The sequence below is a fragment of the Dermochelys coriacea genome, chromosome 1 (assembly GCF_009764565.3).
Source record: "Dermochelys coriacea isolate rDerCor1 chromosome 1, rDerCor1.pri.v4, whole genome shotgun sequence".
Taxonomy (NCBI): domain Eukaryota; kingdom Metazoa; phylum Chordata; order Testudines; family Dermochelyidae; genus Dermochelys; species Dermochelys coriacea.
This window is the reverse complement of record NC_050068.2, coordinates 141152635-141175636: the sequence shown is the minus strand read 5'-3', so window position 1 is coordinate 141175636 and position 23002 is coordinate 141152635. Positions and strand designations below refer to the sequence as shown.

General features: G+C 37.5%; 1 protein-coding gene across 9 annotated transcripts in view; it reads right to left on the bottom strand.

The window, feature by feature from the left end:
- Nucleotides 1-23002, bottom strand: part of CNKSR2 (connector enhancer of kinase suppressor of Ras 2) — a 384996-nt gene that overhangs the window by 77128 nt on the left and 284866 nt on the right. For all 9 annotated transcript variants that reach the window (XM_043504745.1, XM_043504743.1, XM_038375840.2 and 6 more), the window contains 4 exons: nt 20509-20557; nt 19565-19737; nt 14574-14647; nt 10355-10426 (listed from right to left, as the gene is read on the bottom strand). In XM_043504745.1, coding sequence (XP_043360680.1) covers nt 10355-10426; nt 14574-14647; nt 19565-19737; nt 20509-20557 — 368 coding nt within the window. The remainder of the gene's footprint in view (nt 1-10354; nt 10427-14573; nt 14648-19564; nt 19738-20508; nt 20558-23002) is intronic.

Genomic DNA, 23002 nt, shown 5'->3' with positions numbered 1-23002 from the left:
CAATGTATACCTTCAAATCAGCGGCACTGCCATGGGTACCCGCATGGCCCCACAGTATGCCAACATTTTTATGGCTAACTTAGAACAATGCTTCCTCAGTTCTCGTCCCCTAATGCCCCTACTCTACTTGCGCTACATTGATGACATCATCATCATCTGGAACAATGGAAAAGAAGCCCTTGAGGAATTCCACCAGGATTTCAACAATTTCCATCCCACCATCAACCTCAGCCTGGACCAGTCCACACAAGAGATCCACTTCCTGGACACGACGGTGCTCAAAAGCGATGGTCACATAAACACTAACCAATATCGGAAACCTACTGACCGCTATTCCTAGCTGCATGCCTCTAGCTTTCATCCAGATCACACCACATGATCTATTGTCTACAGTCAAGCTCTACAATATAACCGCATTTTCTCCAACCCCACAGACAGAGACAAACACCTACAAGATCTCTATCATGCATTCTTACAACTACAATACCCACCTGCTGAAGTGAAGAAACAGATTGACACAGCCAGAAGAGTACCCAGAAGTCACCTACTACAGGACAGGCCCAACAAAGAAAACAACAGAATGCCACGAGCCATCACCTTCAGCGCCCAACTAAAACCTATCCAACGCATCCTCAAGGATCTACAACCTATCCTGAAGGACGACCCATCACTCTCACAGATCTTGGGAGACAGGCCAGTCCTTGCTTACAGACAGCCCCCCAATCTGAAGCAAATACTCACCAGCAACCACACACCACACAACAGAACCACCAACCCAGGAACCTATCCTTGCAACAAAGCCCGTTGCCAACTCTGTCCACATATCTATTCAGGGGACACCATCATAGGGCCTAATCACATCAGCCACACTATCAGAGGCTCGATCACCTGCACATCTACCAATGTGATATGCCATCATGTGCCAGCAATGCCCTCTGCCTTGTACATTGGTCAAACTGGACAGTCTCTACATAAAAGAATAAGTGGACACAAATCAGACGTCAAGAATTATAACATTCAAAGACCAGTCGAAGAACACTTCAATCTCTCCGGTCACTCGATTACAGACCTGAGAGTGGCTATCCTTCAACAAAAAAACTTCAAAAACAGACTCCAATGAGAGACTGCTGAATTGGAATTAATTTGCAAACGGGATACAATTAACTTAGGCTTGAATAGAGACTGGGAGTGGATGGGTCATTACACAAAGTAAAACTATTTCCCCATGTTATTTCTCCCCCCACCCCACCCCCCACTGTTCCTCAGACATTCTTGTTAACTGCTGGAAATAGCCCACCTTGATTATCACCACAAAAGGTTTCCCCCCCCCCCCGTCCTGCTGGTAATAGCTCATCTTAAGTGCTCATCTCCTTACAGTGTGTATGATAAAACCCATTGTTTCATGTTCTCTGTATGTGTATATAAATCTCCCCACTGTATTTTCCACTGAATGCATCCGATGAAGTGAGCTGTAGCTCACGAAAACTTATGCTCAAATAAATTTGTTAGTCTCTAAGGTGCCACAAGTACTCCTTTTCTTTTTGCGAATACAGACTAACACGGCTGCTACTCTGAAAACTTTCAGTTATAATAGTTAATAGCTGCCATACATTTATAAAAATAGCTGGAGTCTTAAAGCAAAAAACAAACAAACACCAACTAATTCTGCCCCACAGAAAAGTTCATGTTTTAAATCAGAAGAGAGAAGGACCCTTTGCAAAGAACTACCGAAGTGTTACATTAAGTTCTTCACAAAGACCAACCTAAAATATGTTAAAAGCACAGCAGTGAGGCATGACCTATGGTTTTTACTTCAGTTCAGAGTTTACTACTACTAAATGCAGCCAATGTGCACTGAAAAAAAACAAAAAAAAATAAACAACCCCCCAACAAACCCAACCCACCAAACACACCCACACACACACAACCCAGTGAAACATTTCTGGAAAGGCCTTATGATCTCGGAACACTAGATAATAGAACTAATAAGGTTTTTCTTTTAGCAAGATCTCATTTTATCCTAAATCCAACAAACAATAAAATCCTTGTGGTACTCAATTAAATTAATGTTTAGTTATGTTAATTTGCACTAACGACTTGGCTACCTTTTGCAAATTACTGTTTTTTGTAAACAATCAAATGGCATAAACTACATTTTAATAGGTAATTTTGTTGTCAGAAAATGCTATTTCCTGAGAAATGCATTCTGACAATAATCTCATGAAATGTGCATTAATTAACAGAGTTATAGAATAATTTATATAATAGTTATAGAAGAACTAACAGTTAATAATTTACAGTAGCTGACTATCTGTCCAATAATCTGGAATACTATCTAAACCAGACATGCATACAATGTGGAATAAATTACTAATCTTTGCAATATGGCCCAATATGGCAGAATGTTCAAGCACCATCTTCTCGTGAGTGGCTTGTAAAGTCAGATGCTAAAAGAAGGACTGCATTAGCTTCTGAAGCATATTTAATAATGTAATACATGACATGGCATGTAACATGGAATCCCACAGCATAGCTCCTTTAGATATGGTGGGTTTCATAATGAAGATCAGAACATAGTAAGAGAACCAAAAAAGTGCCACCGTGGCTAAACAACAAAGTAAAAGAAGCAGTGAGAGGCAAAAAGGCATCCTTTAAAAAAGTGGAAGTTAAATCCTAGTGAGGAAAATAGAAAGGAGCATAAACTCTGGCAAATGAAGTGTAAAAATATTATTAGGAAGGCCAAAAAAGAATTTGAAGAACAGCAAGCCAAAGACTCAAAAAGTAATAGCAAACATTTTTTTTTTTAAGTACATCAGAAGCGGGAAGCCTGCTAAATAATGAGTGGGGCCACTGGACGATTGAGATGCTAAAAGAGCACTCAAGGACAATAAGGCCATTGCAAAGAAACTAAATGAATTCTTTGCATCGGTCTTCAAAGCTGCAGATGTGAGGGAGATTCCCAAACCTGAGCCAGTCTTTTTAGGTGACAAATCTGAGGAACTGTACAAGATTGAGGTGTCATTAGAGGAGGTTTTGGAACAAACTGATAAACTAAACAGTAATAAGTCAACAGGACCAGATGGTATTCACGCACGAGTTATGAAGGAACTCAAATGTGAAATTGCAGAACTATTAACTGTAGTCTGTAACCTATCATTTAAATCAGCTTCTGTACCAAATGACTGGAGGATAGCTAATGTGACGCCAATTTTTAAAAAGGGCTCCAGAAGTGATCCTGGCAATTACAGGTCAGCAAGCCTGACTTCAGTACCAGGCAAACTGTTTGGTTGAAACTATAGTCAAGAACAAAATTGTCAGACACATAGATGAACATAATTTGTTGTGGAAGAATCAACATAGTTTCCGTAAAGGGAAATCACGCCTCACCGATTTGCTAGAATTCTTTGAGGAGGTCAACAGCATGTGGACAAGAGGGATATAGTGTACTTAGATTTTCAGACAGCCTTTGACAAGGTCCCTCATCAAAGGCTCTTAAGAAAAGTAAGCTGCTATGGGAAAGAGGGAAGGTCCTCTCATGGATTGGTAACTGGTTAAAAGATAAAAAACAAAGGGTAGGAATAAATGGTCAGTTTTCAGAATGGAAAGTAGTAAATAGTGGTGTCCCCCAGGGGTCTGTTCTGGGACCAGTCCTATTCAACATATTCATGAATGATCTGGAAAAAGGGGTAAATAGTGAGGTGGCAAAATTTGCAGATGATACAAAACTACTCAAGAAAGTTAAGTCCCAAGCAGACTTTGAAGAGCTACAAAAGGATCTCACAAAACTTAGTGACTGGGCAACAAAATGGCAGATGAATTTCAATGTTGATAACTGCAAAGTAATGCTCATTAGAAAACATAATCCCAACTACACATATAAAATGATGGGGTCTAAATTAGCTGTTACGACTCAAGAAACAGATCTTGGAGTCACTGTGGCTAGTTCTTTGAAAATATCCACTCAATGTGCAGTGGCAGTCAAAAAAGCGAACAGAATGTTGGGAATCATTAAGAAAGGGATAGATAATAAGGCAGAAAATATCATATTGCCTCTATATAAATCCAGGGTATGCCCATATCTTGAATATTGTGTGCAGATGCAGTTGCCCCATGACGTTATTGACATGAACTGTGACAGTATAGATCATTGTTACAACCAAGGTCCTACAGTCGCACCAAATCTTGTACAAAGGAGGTCAAGTAAGGTGTCTACAGAAAGGTTGTAATTTGCTGGTTATGATTATGCTGTTTGTATGTGTGTATCATTTTTGTATTTGAAGCTAGGAATATTGGCTATGTACTTGTATCTCAATGTGTTTGATTCTAAATAGCCTAAGCGAAGCATTGGTCAGCTTCTTGAGAAAGGACTATTCTCAGTAAGTGCCCAATCAAGAAACACTTGTCCGACAATGGACTTTGGGAGACGCCAATCCACATCTGAGTTTTCTTGGGAATGTTCAAACTAAAATGTAAACAATGCTGTCGGCCTGCAAAAAGCTGAATCATTCATGGACATGTGACTTGCCCAGGTGGCTACAAACAACATCTTGTTGCTGTGATTTTGCACAGAAGAACAAAGGTGTTTCTGCCCACAAGAGAGAATATAAAAGGCCCTGGAAGCCCCTCCATTTGGTCTTCAACTGTCTGAAGAAATGGTCTCTCTACCCCAAAGAGATGCCTGAAAAAATCTGGAACAAAGGTCTGTAACTATGGGGTGTGAGTGATTGCTAGACCAAGGCTATAAGCCACAAGGTTGGTCTGAAAAGGATTGGACCCAGACTAGAAAGGAGTCTAGTTTGTGAAAGAAGCTTATTGGAACATCTCTGAGGGTGAGATTTACCTGTAGTCAGTTTCCTACTGTATTAGGCTTAGACTTGCGTGTTTTGTTTTATTTTGCTTGGTAACTTACTTTGTTCTGTCTGTTATTACTTGGAACCACTTAAATCCTACTTTTTATACTTAATAAAATCACTTTTGCTTATTAATTAATACCTAGGGGAGCAAACAGCTGTGCACATCTCTCTATCAGTGTTATAGAGGCCAGACAATTTATGAGTTTACCCTGTATAAGCTTTATATATAGTAAAATGGATTTATTTGGGGTTTAGATCCCACTGGGAGCTGGGTGTCTGGGTGCTAGAGACAGGAGCACTTCTTAAGCTGTTTTCAGTTAAGTGTGCAGCTTTGGGGCATGTGGTACAGACCCTGGGTCTGTGTTGGAGCAGACTGACGTGTCTGACTCAACAAGGCAGGGTTTTGGAGACCCAAACTGGCAGAGAAAACGGGCTCAGAGGTAGTCTCAGCACATCAGGTGACAGTCCCAAGGGGGATTCTGTGACCAAACCCATCACAGCCTTATCTCAAAAAAGATACATTGCAATTGGAAAAGGTTCAGAAAAGGGCAACAAAAACGATTAGGGGTATAGAATGGTTTCCATATGAGGAGAGATTAATAAGACTGGAACTTTTCAGCTTGGAAAAGAGACGACTAAAGGGGAATATGACTGAGGTCTATAAAATCATGAATGGTGTGGAGAAAGTAAATAAGAAAGTGTTATTTACTCCTTCTCATAACACAAGAACTAGGGGTCACCAAATGAAATTAATAGGCAGCAGGTTTAAAAGAAACAAAAGGAAGTATTTTTTAACACAACGCATAGTCAACCTACGGAACTCTTTGCCAGAGGAGATTGTGAAGGCCAAGACTATAACAGGGTTCAAAAAAGAACTAGACAAATTCATGGAGGATAGGTCCATCAATGGCTATTAGCCAGGATGGGCAGGGATGGTGTCCCTAGCCTCTGTTTGAAACTAGGAATGAGCAACAGGGAATGGATCACTTGATTACTACCTGTTCTGTTCATTCCCTCTGGGGCACCTGGCATTGGCCACTGTCAGAAGACATGGTACTGGGCTAGATGGACCTTTGGTCTGACCCAGTATGGCTGTTCTTATGTTCTAAGTCTTTGTTCTCATGGTATCAGACTGAAATTAGACTTGTACCTTTGTTTCGGTTCACAGAAGGGTGTCTTTAGAAAGGAGATGCTTATAAATATCAATACTCTGCCTGTTCACAAAAATGGAGATGGTTGAACGGAGACACAGTGGGATGAACATATAAGTTCTCTGAACACTCTCCCACTGCAGGTTTATTGTCTCTATGTCTCCCAGCTCACAACATGGGATTTTAATGTTGATGGCACTGATCATTTTGAAAAGCAGATATGTTTTAGAAAGGGAATGGTAAATTCCAAGCTCGCCAACCTTGGAAAGACAGTGTCCCTTTAAGTAAGGGATCAGGTTAGGAAATACATATTCACTATACCAAATAGCAGAACAATGATAAAAAAAAACCAGAAGTTTCCAGCATTACATGGAAATCTAGGCCTCATAAAATCAACATGATCATCTGAACAGTAACAAGACTATATAGTCTAAAATGCATACATATCATAGGTATGTATGTGCGCGCACACATATATAGTTCCTATATTCTGTATACATAAGTACAATGAAATAACAAATAATTATTTTATTAATAATTATTGAAGGAATTTAAATACCGGAAAATACATTTCCCTTTCAATAAGACTATGCTTTTAGTAGATTCCTGCCCTTCTTTTCTGCCTCCAGTAACATGGTACAAATAGTGCTGAAAAGACTGCATAATGAAAGTGGTTGTCAGAAACCCAATAATAAAAATGAACAGAAAATGATGGAACCATTTTGTGTAATCAAAATGGTTCATAACATTTTAATACTGTTGTGATGCATGGCTAGAAAGGGTTAAACATCCTACAAACTAAATGACCCTCAAAAGACATATGGGGAGATAATGTTTGTGCTTTTACATGTATGTGAGTAAGGTCAACAATGTAATCAGCAGTCTCTGTCTATGCTGTATTCTGATAATTCAGAGATCAAAAGAACATCCTAGCATTTAAATGAATTGTAAACCCGGGATATCTCGGTATTCATCTCTCTTTGAAATGTAAGGTGAATGATGGAGGAACAAGCAAATGGCCTTAGGTTAATTTGTATAGCTAAGTACCGGTGATGGACCTCCTTCAAAGTCATCCTGATTACCTTTTGTTCCCTGAGAAACTCCAACTTGTCAAAAGACATGAAATTGTATAAAAGATCCTTGGGTCCTGATTCTGTCATCTCAGATCTGCTTTGGCTTCATCAGGGGAAGTTTGAGTCACAAGACTGAGGTCCCAGTTATGCTGGTATGCCCTGAATATGAGATTTGGACATTGGACTATAATTTATGAACTATTTCTGAAAAAACTCTTTGCAATTACAAAGCTCACCATCTATGCTATGAATCTGAACCTCAATGAATTGAACAAATGTCTGTATGTATATTGGTCTTTTAATCATACTCTCTCTCTTGTTTTTTTAATAAATTTTAGTTTAATTAATAAGAATTGGCTGTAGCATGTATTTGGGTAAGATCTGAAACATTCATTAACCTGAGAGGTAATGTGTCCAATCCTTTGGGATTGGTAGAACCTTTCCTTTTATATGATGAAATCAGAAATTTTCATCATATTTGACGTGGGTACATAGATGGAGGCCTGAAGCTGGATCACTTTAAGGGAACTGTTATTTGGCATGGTGAATCTAAGTATTGGAATATCCACCAGCTTTATGGGGATTGTCTGCCCCAATCTTCGCAGTTCACCCTAACTGAGTGACCATAGCTGGCTCCCACTGGGATCCTGGTCACAACCATCTATTTCTTAAAGTTTGAGTGAATATTTGTAAGGCTAGAGTAGGATGTAACAAGTGCTCTTAAATACCTTGTTATGCTGTCTCTGAACTTAAAAGAATTATTCTTTAGTAATCACCTCTTTTTTTCTTTTTTTTTTTAAAGGTTAATTGTGTGAAGTCACTATTTTTTGGAAATGAACCAGAGCTTGAGACTAGGGGTAATTATTTTTTGAAACTTTAAACAAAGAGCAATTTTACTATCACAGGGCCAGATTCCGATCTCAGTTATATTTGGTGGAGTAGGGCCACTACTTCAGATTTTGGTCCTGTGTGTGTGTGTGTTTGTTTATTTAATTTGTGACATGCTAAGAACTCATTCCAAAATGGCAAAATGTAAGTCATGATGTAGGGTTAAAAAAAATCAAACTAACTGTGATTAGCCATAGACCCACTGAAACATTTTTCAAAGGTCACACTGGTAAGTACAAAAAGAAAAGGAGTACTTGTGGCACCTTAGAGAATAACATCCGATGAAGTGAGCTGTAGCTCACGAAAGCTTATGCTCTAATAAATTTGTTAGTCTCTAAGGTGCCACAAGTACTCCTTTTCTTTTTGTGAATACAGACTAACACGGCTGCTACTCTGAAAACTGGTAAGTACGTTCTGTTTATTGCACAGTTATGTATTTTTACCCCCCCCAAACCTGGCATATTTTCATACCAAGTGTTGATCTACTTACAGAGATTTTACTTATGTTTAATCCTCATGGTATTTTCAGTGTGGTCAGGATTTAATTAGTCCTGAGGGTATTTTGTTCAGTACATAGTAAAGTGCATTATTATGGCTAGCCTGATGGAAATACGTAACACAATGAAGAGCAAAAGCAAACAAACAAATTTTGAAATCTTACAAACAAATTTTGAAAATGAGACTTAGGTGCCTTTGAAAATTTTACCCTATATCCATTTTAAGTAAAAGTAAACATAAATGTAAAACTATAATCTATTTTCTGGTCAACTGATCTCAGTAAGAAATGAAAGTTTCCAGAAACTGACTGTTACCTAAAAGCAGTTAGAGATGCTAAATATATTAGAGGTATAATCATTCTTATCACTGATATGTTATTTTATTAATAAGTTATATGGACTGTGTAAGGTTGTCTTTTTTCTTTGTTTTAAAAGCATATTCAACATTTCACTTATTAATTGAGCCTGGAAGCACGAGCCCACAGGAACAGGATAATCAATTTAAGATGGGAAACCTTAATTAGGTTCTTTTACCATATAATGAAAGCCACATATATACATTTTTTCAAAATAAATGTACTCCATTTTATGCTGGGAAAAATAAAAAATGCTGTAGCAAACACCTGAACAGACAGGGGTTACCAGAATTTGTATAAAGTTCACCTCGATGAGTTAAAAGTGATCTTGCTAAAGTTTTGTTGAAAATTAAAGCATTTTTAATAAGATTACAAAACTGGACTAAGGAACAGATAGTTAGCTCTAATCTGCAAGGTGCTAAGGGTGAAATCCTGGGCTCATTGAAGTCAATGGGAGTTTCGCCACTGATTTCAACAGAACCAGGATCTCACCCTAAGTGCCTTCTACATGAAATTCACACCGTGTAGAGGTGTGTACACAGGCCCTCAAAACTGGGTTTAAGTTGAATAAGTCTTGTACTGGCCCTCTGCACAGGGATGAATTTAGCCAGTTACACTCCCACTTGAGGACACTTGAGTATCTTTGATGGATTGGGCCCAAAAGTAACACTCTCAGCATCATTACCTGCTTTATTTCCTGAAGAATCAACACTGCAGAGTTCATCTTTCTTTAGCCATAGTGGAAAAGCACAGTGGAGAGAGCACAACCACTATCATCATAGCTCAAAGAAACATTGACCTCTAACACCTGGTTTTACTTCCTTGCTACCTCCTTCTGGGAAGAAATTTATCATGATTAGTTCCACCACAAGGGTTATAATAGATGTGTGTTTGTTTTTGACATGTTGTGGACGTGTTTCAACAAAATCGGAGGTCATTTTTGCATAAAATTAATATTAAAATATCTTCTTTTTCCTTAATGCCACTTTTCCTGGTGAGGGTCATGGCGGCGGCAGCATGGAGAGTAGTGAGGACCAGACCCCCTTTTCTTCCACAAGATTCCAGCTCCAGCATGTCCTGGGTAGGCCTGGGGGCCTCTTCCCCATGGGACGTGCCTGATAGAGTTCCAACGGAAGCCTTCCAAGGGGCATTCTTATCAGATGCTCGAACCACCTCAACTGGCTCCTTTTGATCCAGAGGAACAGCGGCTGTACTCCGAGGCCCGCCCAAACAGTCGAGCTCCTCACCCTGTCTTGGAGATTAAGCCCAGCCACCCTGCGGAGAAACCTCATTTCTGCCGCTTGTACCCGCGATCGCGTCCTTTCGGTCATTACCCAATGTTCATGACCATAGGTGAGGATGGGGATTAAAAACATATTTTTCTCAAAAAATTAAGATGCTCTTTTGCACTCATCCATCTAAAACTTAACCTTTAATGAAAACAAATATATGACATGTTATCACTGGCTTCAGAGGAAAGCACTGTATTCAGAGATGGTTCCCTATATAGTTTTATACTTTATTAGGCTTGATTACCTGTTCATGTCATCTAGATGTTCAGCAGCAAAGTAAAAGCTTTTGATCTTAGGATGGCAGGCTTTGAATGCACTGTTGGAAAGAAAAAAGTCAAAACATAATGAGCAAAGATAATAATTACACAAAACATCTTTTTCAAAAATAAAGGTAATTAGAATTCCAAATAACATAATGAAATGAGACTGTTTAATTTTCTTTCAGATTGGTTAAGCATGTGTGTGTTTTTTTAATTCAGCCTTATAACTTTTGGGATCCATCCAGCTGTCACTGATTAAAAGGCTTTATTGACCATCTATCTTTAAATAACATCTGCATTCAAACATGCACAAAGACAGTTCAACAGCTATTAACATGATAGATGTTACATCTGGATAAGCTGAAGCAGTTAAAATAGTTTATACAACAGGCAATTGTGTTTATGTGGGTGGAGGTGTCAAAAGAGTTTCTGAACGGAAAGATGACTGAACAGTTTATTTGATATAACAGAAAATCTCTCATTCCTCTGACTTTTCACATCACAGTGCCCTTGGTATTACCTTCAGCACTAACAACTGGGAGTCAAACAGAAAAATGTGATGTGTGGATTGATTTTTGACAAGCTGTTGTAATCCAACGGGGTGTTTACAAGGTCATCTAGCACGATGGGTAATGGCATGTCATCTTTCCCACCCACCAAAGTAATCAACATGAGTTGTCACTGGAGCTCAATAAAAAGAAAAGGAGTACTTGTGGCATCTTAGAGACTAACAAATTTATTAGAGCATAAGCTTTCGTGAGCTACAGCTCACTTCATCAGATGCATTTGGTGGAAAAAACAGAGGAGAGATTTATATACACACACAGAGAACATGAAACAATGGGTTTATCATACACACTGTAAGGAGAGTGATCACTTAAGATAAGCCATCAGCAGCAGCAGGGGGGGGGAAAGGAGGAAAACCTTTCATGGTGACAAGCAAGATAGGCTAATTCCAGCAGTTAACAAGAATATCAGAGGAACAGTGGGGGGTGGGGTGGGGGGAGAAATACCATGGGGAAATAGTTTTACTTTGTGTAATGACTCATCCATTCCCAGTCTCTATTCAAGCCTAAGTTAATTGTATCCAGTTTGCAAATTAATTCCAATTCAGCAGTCTCTCGTTGGAGTCTGTTTTTGAAGCTTTTTTGTTGAAGGATAGCCACTCTTAGGTCTGTAATCGAGTGTGGCTGATAGATGCCTCTATCAGTCACACTATCAGAGGCTCGTTCACCTGCGCATCTACCAATGTGATATATGCCATCATGTGCCAGCAATGCCCCTCTGCCATGTACATTGGCCAAACTGGACAGTTTCTACGTAAAAGAATGAATGGACACAAATCAGACGTCAAGAATTATAACATTCAAAAAACAGTTGGAGAACACTTCAATCTCTCTGGTCACTCGATTACAGACCTAAGAGTGGCTATCCTTCAACAAAAAAGCTTCAAAAACAGACTCCAACGAGAGACTGCGGAATTGGAATTAATTTGCAAACTGGATACAATTAACTTAGGCTTGAATAGAGACTGGGAATGGATGAGTCATTACACAAAGTAAAACTATTTCCCCATGGTATTTCTCCCCCCAACCCACCCCCCACTGTTCCTCTGATATTCTTGTTAACTGCTGGAATTAGCCTACCTTGCTTGTCACTCTGAAAGGTTTTCCTCCTTTCCCCCCCTGCTGCTGGTGATGGCTTATCTTAAGTGATCAAGACCAAATGCATCTGATGAAGTGAGCTGTAGCTCACGAAAGCTTATGCTCTAATAAATTTGTTAGTCTCTAAGGTGCCACAAGTACTCCTTTTCTTTTTGCGAATACAGACTAACACGGCTGCTACTCTGAAACCTGGAGCTCAATAGTATTTCATCTATTTACTGCAAACAATTTGTTAAAACAAAAAGTGTGCAGAGAATTTTCTACAAACACAGAAAGCTGTAGTGAAGCACTTGGAGATCTAGATATGAAAACTATTCTATGAAAGTACAATAATGTAATGTACAATATAGAAATAGTTTTTAAAAACTAATGGCCTCCCAAAGATTACTTTAAAATAGCATCAAAACACAGAGCAAAGTCAAAGAAAACAAAACAAAGAATATGGTATATTAAGTGCATTGTCCTTGTTTTCAAGGGAGATCAATTAGACAGACAATTATTCTTTTCTCTGACTATATGCCGAGGTATTAGAAGAAAGAAAGGCATCGTCAGGGAAGGAAATATGTAAATGTTAGACAAAAAGGATTCCTCTACACATCAGTGCACAGCATAACGTTACACAAGTGAGAACAGATGTTGAGCAGCATCTGCTCTGTTTAAAAAGATATAATCAAGTTGTTGAGACCCAAAACTTGGCTTATCTTAAAATTGTTATAACATCTGTCATCTGGATTCTAAATATCTTTTTTTTATCTACCACTCAAGTGGATGTTTTTTATTATCATATTTGTGTGTTCTGCTACTCAGTCGACAGGACTCAGAGTGAGGCAATAATTTAAATGAAGTGCAGTTTTCAGAGATGAACTGACATCATCAATGATGCTGCTTCACTAACAAGAAAATAAATGAAGTGGAGCCACATTGCATTTAATCTGTGGAAAAACACAGAGCAATGAATGAACACTGAAACTCCCAAAACCACAAGTGGAAGTTTTTTCATTTTTTTTACCCTTTTTAAAGACTATTACACAGAACAGTTTACTTTAAAGAGCATTGTAAACTAATGGGAACAACATTAGTATCCTTTTTAAAGGGGCATGTAAGTCATCAGGACAAGCTTTAATCTCTAAACAGCTTATCTGGTATAGTTTTCATTGTTTCAAAAGCACTCTTGAAAAACTTGAAAGTGACACATATGCTAAAATACAGAGGTCTGCTGAAAGAATTACAATGGTGCCAGGTGAGCTTTATACAAAAGAACCAAACCATGCACTTGCCTGTGACAGGGCAATGCCCAGAGATTTCAATGGTAAGAATGAAAATGTGTGAACACAGGCATGCGCATAGCAAGATAGATACTTATGTATGCCAAAGATATATAACTAACTAAGGACAAAAGTAATAAATTGGTTAGTCTCTAAGGTGCCTCAAGTACTCCTTTTCTTTTTGTGGATACAGACTATCACGGCTGCTACTCTGAATCCTGAGCTACAGTAAATCAGTGTAGCTCCATTAACTTCAGTAAAAAGAAAAGGAGTACTTGTGGCACCTTAGAGACTAACAAATTTATTAGAGCATAAGCTTTCGTGAGCTACAGCTCACTTCATCGGATGCATTTGGTGGAAAAAAATTAACCTCAATGGAGCTGTATTGTGTTATCCCTGCTCAAGAGGCAGCCCACAATGTCAGCAGATGGTTGAAACTTAGAAAACTCTCCTAGTTAGTTTTGAATAAAATAAGGCTTGTGCCTGGCCATGGATTTAGCAACATGTCTCCTAAAGATCTTTTCACTTAATTTGTATTTAAAACACTTAGTTGAGAGCCATAATAAATCGCGAGTTAGCTTTTTTCAAACACATTGCTATTTATTTTAAAACAATGACAGAAATTATACAGATAAAAATTAACTACAGAAAAGCAAAACACTCTTAAAATAAAGCCATGTACAGCTAAGCATTTTTTTTTTTTAGCAAAACTTTTTATTTCAAACATAGAATCCCACAGCGGCAAAGAGACTTAGTGGATGTAAATAACTGACTTAGAAAAAGAACAGGCCTCCTTTTACCCATCTCTTCCCTTTTTTTGTGTTACCTCTGTAATATTTCACCTCCTCCATCTCTCAGCGCTTGCTTTTTAAAAAGGCTTTGTGTTTGTTAACCCATTAAATCGGTCCCTCCACAAAACAAAAAAGAGGGACAATGGAGGTGAAGCTGGGGAACAGAGTGGGAAGGAGCTAAGTATTCCTATTAGTTTTGATTAATTTTGCTGATGGTTGAGAATTGTGTGGCTTTTGCAACAGATTCATTGTTCCCTTGGGTGGGACCCTCCAAGCACATGCACATCCCCTCGCCTCCCCACCCCCAGCACAGGAATAGTGACTGTTTACCATGATTTGTGTTATGCAACCAAACCATATGACAATGATTTCCATTCTAATTTGACTATCATAAACAAGGAAACTTTCACTCCTTGAAAGCAAGAGATTGCTTGTTCCTCCTTTTCTTTTGTTACTGCACTGTATGACTTTAAACACACTTACTATTTCTTGCGGCACTCGCTGGCTCTATCAATTTTAAATTCAGGTAGACTGATGAATCCCTCTGCTTTTTCGTCCTATGAAGACAGTTCTATATGTTACTCAAGTTAGTGAGACTTAAGACGAAAGTCCATTAAAACTTAAACATAAACACAAACAGTTTTACTTATTTTCCTACATACGGCATATTATTGTACTCCTGGCAAATCAGGAGACTTTTACTTACCAGCTTCCTACATACGGCATATTATTGTACTCTTGGCAAATCAATGGGAGTACTGCCAGAGTGGGAGGTCATGGACCTTAGTCTAGAACAGAGGTTTGCAACATTTCAGAAGTGGTGTGCCGCGTCTTTATTTATTCACTCTAATTTAAGGTTTCACGTGCTCCGGGTGTGGGCCCATGCTGGGCGCAAAGCCTGGAGGTGCTACAGCACCCCCTGCACCCCTACTTCCCACATGTATGGAGACCCAATGGCACTCTGCATTGACCTCCTGTTGTTTGGCAAATTCTCTGGTTTGGCACCGGTCACGTCCCAAGGACACTGGACTAGAGAGATTCAACCTGTATTTTACTATGAGAACAAACCAACCCCATAGTAATGTAAATCAACCCAATTTTAAAATACAAATGTGTAGTGTTTGCCATCTTTACATGATGTTGCAGCTAAGATAAATGATTTCTCTCCAGTTATTCTTATATCTTATCAGTTACACTTAGAGAGGGGGAATCTTGGCCTCTTTCCCTCTTCCTCTAAAAGACTTGGTAATTGTGAATAGCTTTACTGGACTTTGACCTGTCCTCAACTTTTCACAATTTAAAAGCACAGCATTTGTTTTAGGACACCAATACATCAGCCCCACAGACTGTTATACTGCTGCTTATAACTGTGAATTATTAACATCACTAATATAGAATCATTAAATTGAGACTAGAGAAAACAGATATATGTTAAAATAATGAATCCGCATAATTTCATGCTCTTCCCTCTCTATTTAAAAAAAAATGTATCTATCAATCACTTTGGTTCTTTGTCACATATTTAGTCCTTGGAAGGCTGAGAGATATACCTTTATTTGAATCCACGTACCAGGCAATTAGCATTCCACTACTGTTTTTGGTAACCTCTGCTCTTATTGTTCATGCAAAGGACTCTTACATTCTCTGACACCCGTGACAACTATCTTTGCCTTTGACAATTTTAGTCTTCATTTCATCTATGCTTTTGATTTTCACCACCTAACTCAAATATGTGTTCTTCTAGCCTACGTAAAGTACTTTCCATTTGTTTCTGTGCATGCTTAGGTTTCCCATTTATAGTCACATTGTCATAGCAACTTGTTTTTCATTTTTAATGCTTGGAATGCTTGTCAATTTATTTGTCTAGATTTTGGTACCACTCTACTTCTCAGAGAACACTATCTACCTCTTTTAAACATTTTTCACTGTATTGCTCCAGCTTCATAGATTTTCTCTGTCATTGCTCCCATTAAATTATATTACATATTCACAACCTGTCAGAAAGGGGGAAAAATACATAAGGATTTCTGGCATCATGGAACACAATCTTTATATAAAATGCTTTTGTTGCAATGTCTTAAGAAGCACATAGATCACACATCTTTCTCCTTTTTCTAAAAGTGCACCATTCACCAGTTCATAAGCATGCAACAAGCCTTTGTTTAATCATTTGACACTGTCATTTCTCTCTCTCCAAGACAACAGGAACAGGTATTCCCAGGAATACAGGATGTATTTATTTAAATTCAGTAAACTGCCTCTTTTCCATCCTGGTGTAAGAAAACCAACTAGAAAGGAAGGGACTCAAAGGGACTTCAAATAGGTTCTTAGAGTCTGTATTACTTTGAGGTGCCTTTATTTCTCCATTGCTATAGGACAGTATAATAATAAACTTGGTTGGTCTTATTATTAACAACATTTATAACATTATAACATAGCATTATGACTATACATAAAATCTTACAGACAAATAGAAGCTATCAGGTCATTATATGGAGCATACAATTTAGTACACCCTCTGATGATGAGCTGTTAAAATAGTTAATTTTCAATGCAAGAACTAAGGATACTCCAGGAAAATTATTTTTAATATTCTAAATGTCCTTCTATATGGCTTTTTATTTATTTTTATTTTTTTTAAAGGCACAGATGTACAGAGAAAAGTAGAACTGGAATAATTTGGAAGGAAAGTATGGAAAGGACAGATCCTGCAATGCTGGATATCTTTAAGCATATTCTTTTCTTGGAGGAAAAAAGTAAAGTTATCTTAGCCACAGGAGCATATTTACACATCAAAAGAAAGAACATGTTGCTTATTCTTGTTCTTTATTTTTTATAGTAAGATACCACACTTTGGAACCACAATGGTCTTAAATAACAAGAATAATCTAAATGTCCAAAATGCCTCCCAGGGCTAAGCATCATACAACATCATACAGACAAGCATGGTAGGAGGGATAGCTGTGTGGTTTGAGCATTGGCCTGCTAAACCCAGGGTTGTGAGTTCAATCCTTGAGGGAGCCATTTAGGGATCTGGGCAAAAATTGGGCATTGGTCCTGCTTTGAGCAGTGGGTTGGACTAGATGACCTCCTGAGGTCCCTTCCAACCCTGATATTCTATGATTCTATGAAGTAATAAACGAAAAAGGCCACCCCAAAGTGTTGAAAACTCGCACACTGATGAGGATTTAGAACCATTCAGACTAGGGCTGTTGATTAATCGCAGTTAACTCATGGGATTAACTCAAAAAATTAATCACGATTAAAAAAATTAATCATGATTAATAGCAGTTTTACTCGTGCTATTAAACAATAGAATTCCAATCTAAATGTATTAAATATTTCGGATGTTTTTCTACATTTTCAAATATATTGATTTCAATTACAACACAGAATACAAAGTGTACAGTACTCACTTTAGATTATTTTTATTACAAATATTTGCATTGTAAAAATGATAAACAAAAGAAATAGTATTTTTCAATTCACCTCATACAAGTACTGTAATGCAATCTCTTTATTGTGAAAGTGCAACTTACAAATGTAATTTTTTTTTGTTATATAACTGTACTCAAAAAAAAACAATGTAAAACTTTAGCGCCTACAAGTCCATTCAGTCCTACTTCTTATTCAGCCAACAGCTATGACAAACAAGTTTGTTTACATTTATGGGAGATAATGCAGCCCGCTTCTTATTTATGTCACCTGCAAGTGGGAACAGATTTTCACATGGGATTTTTGTAGCCCATGTTGCAAGGTAAATACCTTGCATGCCAGATCTGCTAATCATTTGTATGCCCCTTCATGTTTTGGCCACCATTCTAGAGGACATGCTTCCGTGCTGATGATGCTCGTTAAAAAATAATGAGTTAATTATTTTGGGACTGAACTCCTTGAGGGAGAATTGTATGTCTCTTGCTCTGTGTTTTACCTGCATTCTGCCATATATTTCATGTTACAGCAGTCTCGGATGACGACCCAGGATATATGTTTTAAGAACACTTTCACTGCAGATTTGACAAAACTCGAAGAAGGTACCAATGTGAGATTTCTAAAGATAGCTATAGCACTCGACCCAAGGTTTAAGAATCTGAAGTGCCTTCCAAAATCTCATTGGGACATGGTGTGGAGCATGCTTTCAGAAGTCTTAAAAAAGCAACACACTGGTTCGGAAACTACGGAACCCGAACCACCAAAAAAGAAAATTAACCTTCTGCTAGTGGCATCTGATTCAGATGATGAAAATGAACATGTGTTGAGTCTGCATTGCTTTGGATCGTTATCGAGCAGAATCCATCATCAGCATGGATGCATATCCTCTGGAATCGTGGTTGAAACATGAAGGGACATATGAATCTTTAGTGCATCTGGCACGTAAATATCATGCAACACCAGCTACAACAGTGCCATGTGAACGCCTGTTCTCACTTTCAGGTGACATTGTAAACAAGAAGCGGGCAGCATTATCTCCTGAAAATGTAAACAAACTTGTTTGTCTGAGCGATTGGCTGAACAAGAAGTAGGACTGAGTGAACTTGTGAGCACTGTACACTTTGTATTCTGTGTTGTAACTGAAATCAATATATTTGAAAATGTGGAAAACATCCAAAATATTTACATAAATAGTATTCTATTATTGTTTTTTAATCGCTTGACAGCCCTAATTCAGACACATGGTGTAAATATATTTTACTACATGAGAGTTTATCAGAGTTTAAGATTATCTCAGTTTCCTAAAAAGAGTTCCATTAAGAAAAAAGTTGGATTTTCCAAAAGAAATTCTGATCTTTCACACAACTGGCAAAGAGTCCATTCCACCAAAAAAGGATTTAAAAAACAATTATTCTTCCAAAGAAGCAAATAAATTAGATAAATGAGGGACCCTTGCAGGATCAGGGTCTTAGGCAGCTTAATGATGCTCTTCCAACGTTATCAGTATATAATTAAGCACTCAAAATGATAATCCAAATTAGATACATTGTATCAAAAGAGAACAGAATTTGAGACCGTTTTGCATAACTACAGTGGATTTTAGTAATACCACAGATTCCTTATTAAAACTAAATAAGGTACCCCCAAATGCAACATAAATTATGGCTATAATGTTGTCTCAGTTGTCATGACAGGGACAAATGACTCTAGATTTGCTCTTCTAAATTCGTGTTTTGTTGTCAAGAGAGAACGATGACTTTATTACACGCTATTAAGGGTATGGAAATATAGAGGTGAGTAATTACATTCTTCCTTATGTTCCAAAAAAAAAAATTAAAGGGCAAATCCTGCAAACTCTAATGCATAAGAGTGACTTTAGTCATACAAGTAATCTTACTGATTTAAGTAAGATTATTTGGGTGAATGAAATCACTCACCTGTTTTCAGGATGGTATTTGACTTTCCATCTAATTATGACAACAATACAATGTAAGACTTATTAGCATTAGACAGGATGAGCAATGAATGTGCCTATTTCTTACCTCCTCATTGATATACCAGTATAGAGAAGTATCCTTCAGAACAAACCAATATTTCTTCCATTTCTGGGAGAAATAACTCTTGGCATCTTTCTTTTTCCAAAGCCAGCCCTCGCAGTCCCCACGGCCCAGATCTTTACAGGAAATCCGCCTTTTGCTCTTACCAGGAATAGGAGCTAAAAATGCCAATAGTTAAATTGAAATGAGTATATGTGAAAGGCTTCACATTATGCATTTAATCAAACAAACACAAAATGCTAAATTTGTCTAAAAATCTGATCCATCTTTACAAACTTAACAGAAACATTTCAATAATAATTTCTTTGTCATTATTATTATTTCTTTTTAATCAAGCAACAAAATGCGTGCATGGCAAAAGAAAAAAGTAGGTTTATTCTCTTAGCTTACAGATATTATAATCTGAGCACAAGACAAAATGCAATAAATGAAGGCAACAATACAGGTTCTATAGGAAAGGAGGACAAGATATATAAATACAGTATTATGTGGGTACATATGTTTGTGTACATCTTGATAGTTCATTTCATGGCAACATATGTAAACACACAAATAGCTACACATGAATGTACATACAGGCATGGCTGCTTAAAATATATATATTAAAAAGATTAAAATAGGTTTATATTGGATAATACTTTGAAAAGTACAGCTTTACTAACATTCAAAAGATCCACAAAACCCTGCATAGTGCAATTCAGTAACATGCTCAGACCTCTGTAAAAGAGAATGTTGAATATAGTTAAGATGTGCTGAATCAGAGAAGGGCTGTTAATCCTGGTTGGATAGTTTTGTCATATGGATAACTGATGACTATAAATTTGGTTCAGGTTAACAAATTGCAACCTGTAAAATACTACAATATTGTAAACAGTAATATTCACATTTCTGTTTTCTACCATCACTTCAAAAAGTACCCATTTAATTACCTTTGTTTTTCTTTTTAGTTTTCTGCTGTAGAGAAGACTGCTGAAAGGTCTGTAAGCAAATGAAGACACAGAAAAGCAGTGAAAAACTAACAGTGTACTTAGTGTGTTCCAAACCCTTCCTAAATTCTTATAAAAATAGCAATCAAAACTTTGAACACCAAAAGCATTACTATGCAAAATCTAAAAGATGTCCTAGGCAGATTTCTAGCACAAGTGGAAAAATACAATTTTATTTCAGACTTTCATGAACGGTTGAAGGAAAACAATACAGCACAATAAAATCAACTCATCAACTAGAACTAAAGTTTCTCTCAGAAACAGGCATTCTTTTTTCACTATGTTTTGTGTTAATAGGACATTTTTCACTCATTTAGAGTGGTAGTGTTCCTGTGAGGGAAGTCCTTTAGTTCTGTTTGGTGGTCCATTGGATAGCTGATCTTAATTTCTGATTTTAGTGTATGTGTTTGGTTTTTTTTATTTCAATGCCTTATGAAACTATGAAAAATATTTTTCGGCTGGTGCTAGAAAGATTTGGCTGGGACTTTACAGATTTGCTTGTAGACACCTTCAGTATTTGAATTTTTGACCTCTATGCTATTTTGTATTATGTATAAATAAACAAAGGGGAATGGGAGAGAGAGAGAGAAATTGAAAAAAAAAAAGGAAGGGGTCCAAAAACAAAACTCATGGAGAAATCTGCTGAAATAAATGAGCCTTATTATTATCATGTCCCAAAAGATACAGAAGATTGAGACAGCTCCACAACTAAAGACCCTTGACTTACAAAGTTATGTCCTTTACCTGGTCCTGACTGAACCTAGTAACCAAGAGCCAACACACCCAAGCACTTTTAAGTATTGGCATAGAAATAAGGTCAGAATTATCTCTGTATTTAGGGCCTCATAGGGCCTGATAAAAAGCTGTACTACAGGGTCACGTCTGCAATAAGACTCAAATCCAATAAATGTCCATTATTCAGTGAGTGAAAAATATATTTATAATAATCATAATCATAAAAAACATGCACCACTTTAGTGTTAGTTGACTTGTATTTTAGCTTAATATATTGTTGGTAACAGCAATAAAATTCACAGAAAAGAGTCTGAGTGTAAATACCGCTTGCCTCAACTTTTATTTAGCCGATATAAAAAATTGAAGGTTTCAGGCACCTGCTAGCCTTACTAGTTACAAGTAAATCAAAGTTAAAATACTAATGGCCCCACATGGTTAAAGCCTGCTCCTAATTAATAAGATCAACCTTCCCACAGCAGGGTGGGGTGTGATGTTACAAAGCTCTCTTTATTTTAAGATCCATTCCATACCCAATTTCTCTTTCTCAGTCTTGCATATACGTCATGACTTAGCTCACATGTTCACATTATGGGAAAAGGACAACCCGTCTCCATCTCCAAGGGGTTTCCTCCTTCGAAGTTCTGACAAATTCTCAAACAGCAAATTAAATCCATATAACAACATTGCTACAATAATTAACAGTAACATCATGAAACTAAGGAGCTGGCCTGGACTCTGATGCCTGAAAATGCACTGGGGAAGGCAAACATCCCTATCTCCACCCCTGTCTGATCCTAGATAGCATCAGAGTATATGGGATTGGGTGGGATGATGTAGGGGACTGAAAGAGTGATTATATAACGGGAGTTTCATATTGGAAAAAATCCATAGGGCCCTGCTTGAAATCATCCTGCCTTTGGTGGTAAGTGTGGGGACAACTTCTCCTGATTGACTGTGTCTAGTCCCTTTCCGTCCTCTAATGGTGCTAGTCCACTGGGCCCAGCTAGCAAAGTCTCATCAAAGGCAACCAATTCCAATTCTGAATCAAGTTCAATGAGTCTATTTATATAGGCCTAAATATGTCTGTATTTCTCTAGAAGGAAAGATTTAGGGTGAGATGTTCTGAAGTGTGTAAGTGACTTCTATTTCTAAGTCATTTAGGAAATTTTGCAAATCTTACTTTAATTCAGTGTAGACAGTTTGATACAGAATTTTAAAAAATTCCTTAACAGCTGTCAGTGCAAAAAACCCACTGTTTTATTTCATTTGACTTTTCTGTATTAAGTGTTTTCATGATTAATTCACCTAAACTGGAAGGGAGAAGTTTTGTCTATTTTCTCCTAAGTGGTACTTAATATCTTTAAAAAAGTGCTTTGTTTTGTTTTTTAAACACAACCTATAAAAGTGCCTCCGGTCTGAACGTATAATCTAAGTGTGTTCTACAGGAATGAGTTTCCATCTTGCTGAATTTTGGTGTTTTTGGAGGAGATGTTAACGAAGGGGTATTGATCTTCGCCACCTCAAAATAATTTAAGTAAATAGCCATTTTTGTCCATAGTATATTGTAATGAAAAGCAGAAAGTTTTATTACAATTCAGTGTTCTGAATTAGCACTTTCAATGAGATAATGATTAAGGGCCTGATCTAAAGCCCATTGAAGTCAATGGGAGCCTTTTAATTGACTTCAATGGGCTTTGGATCA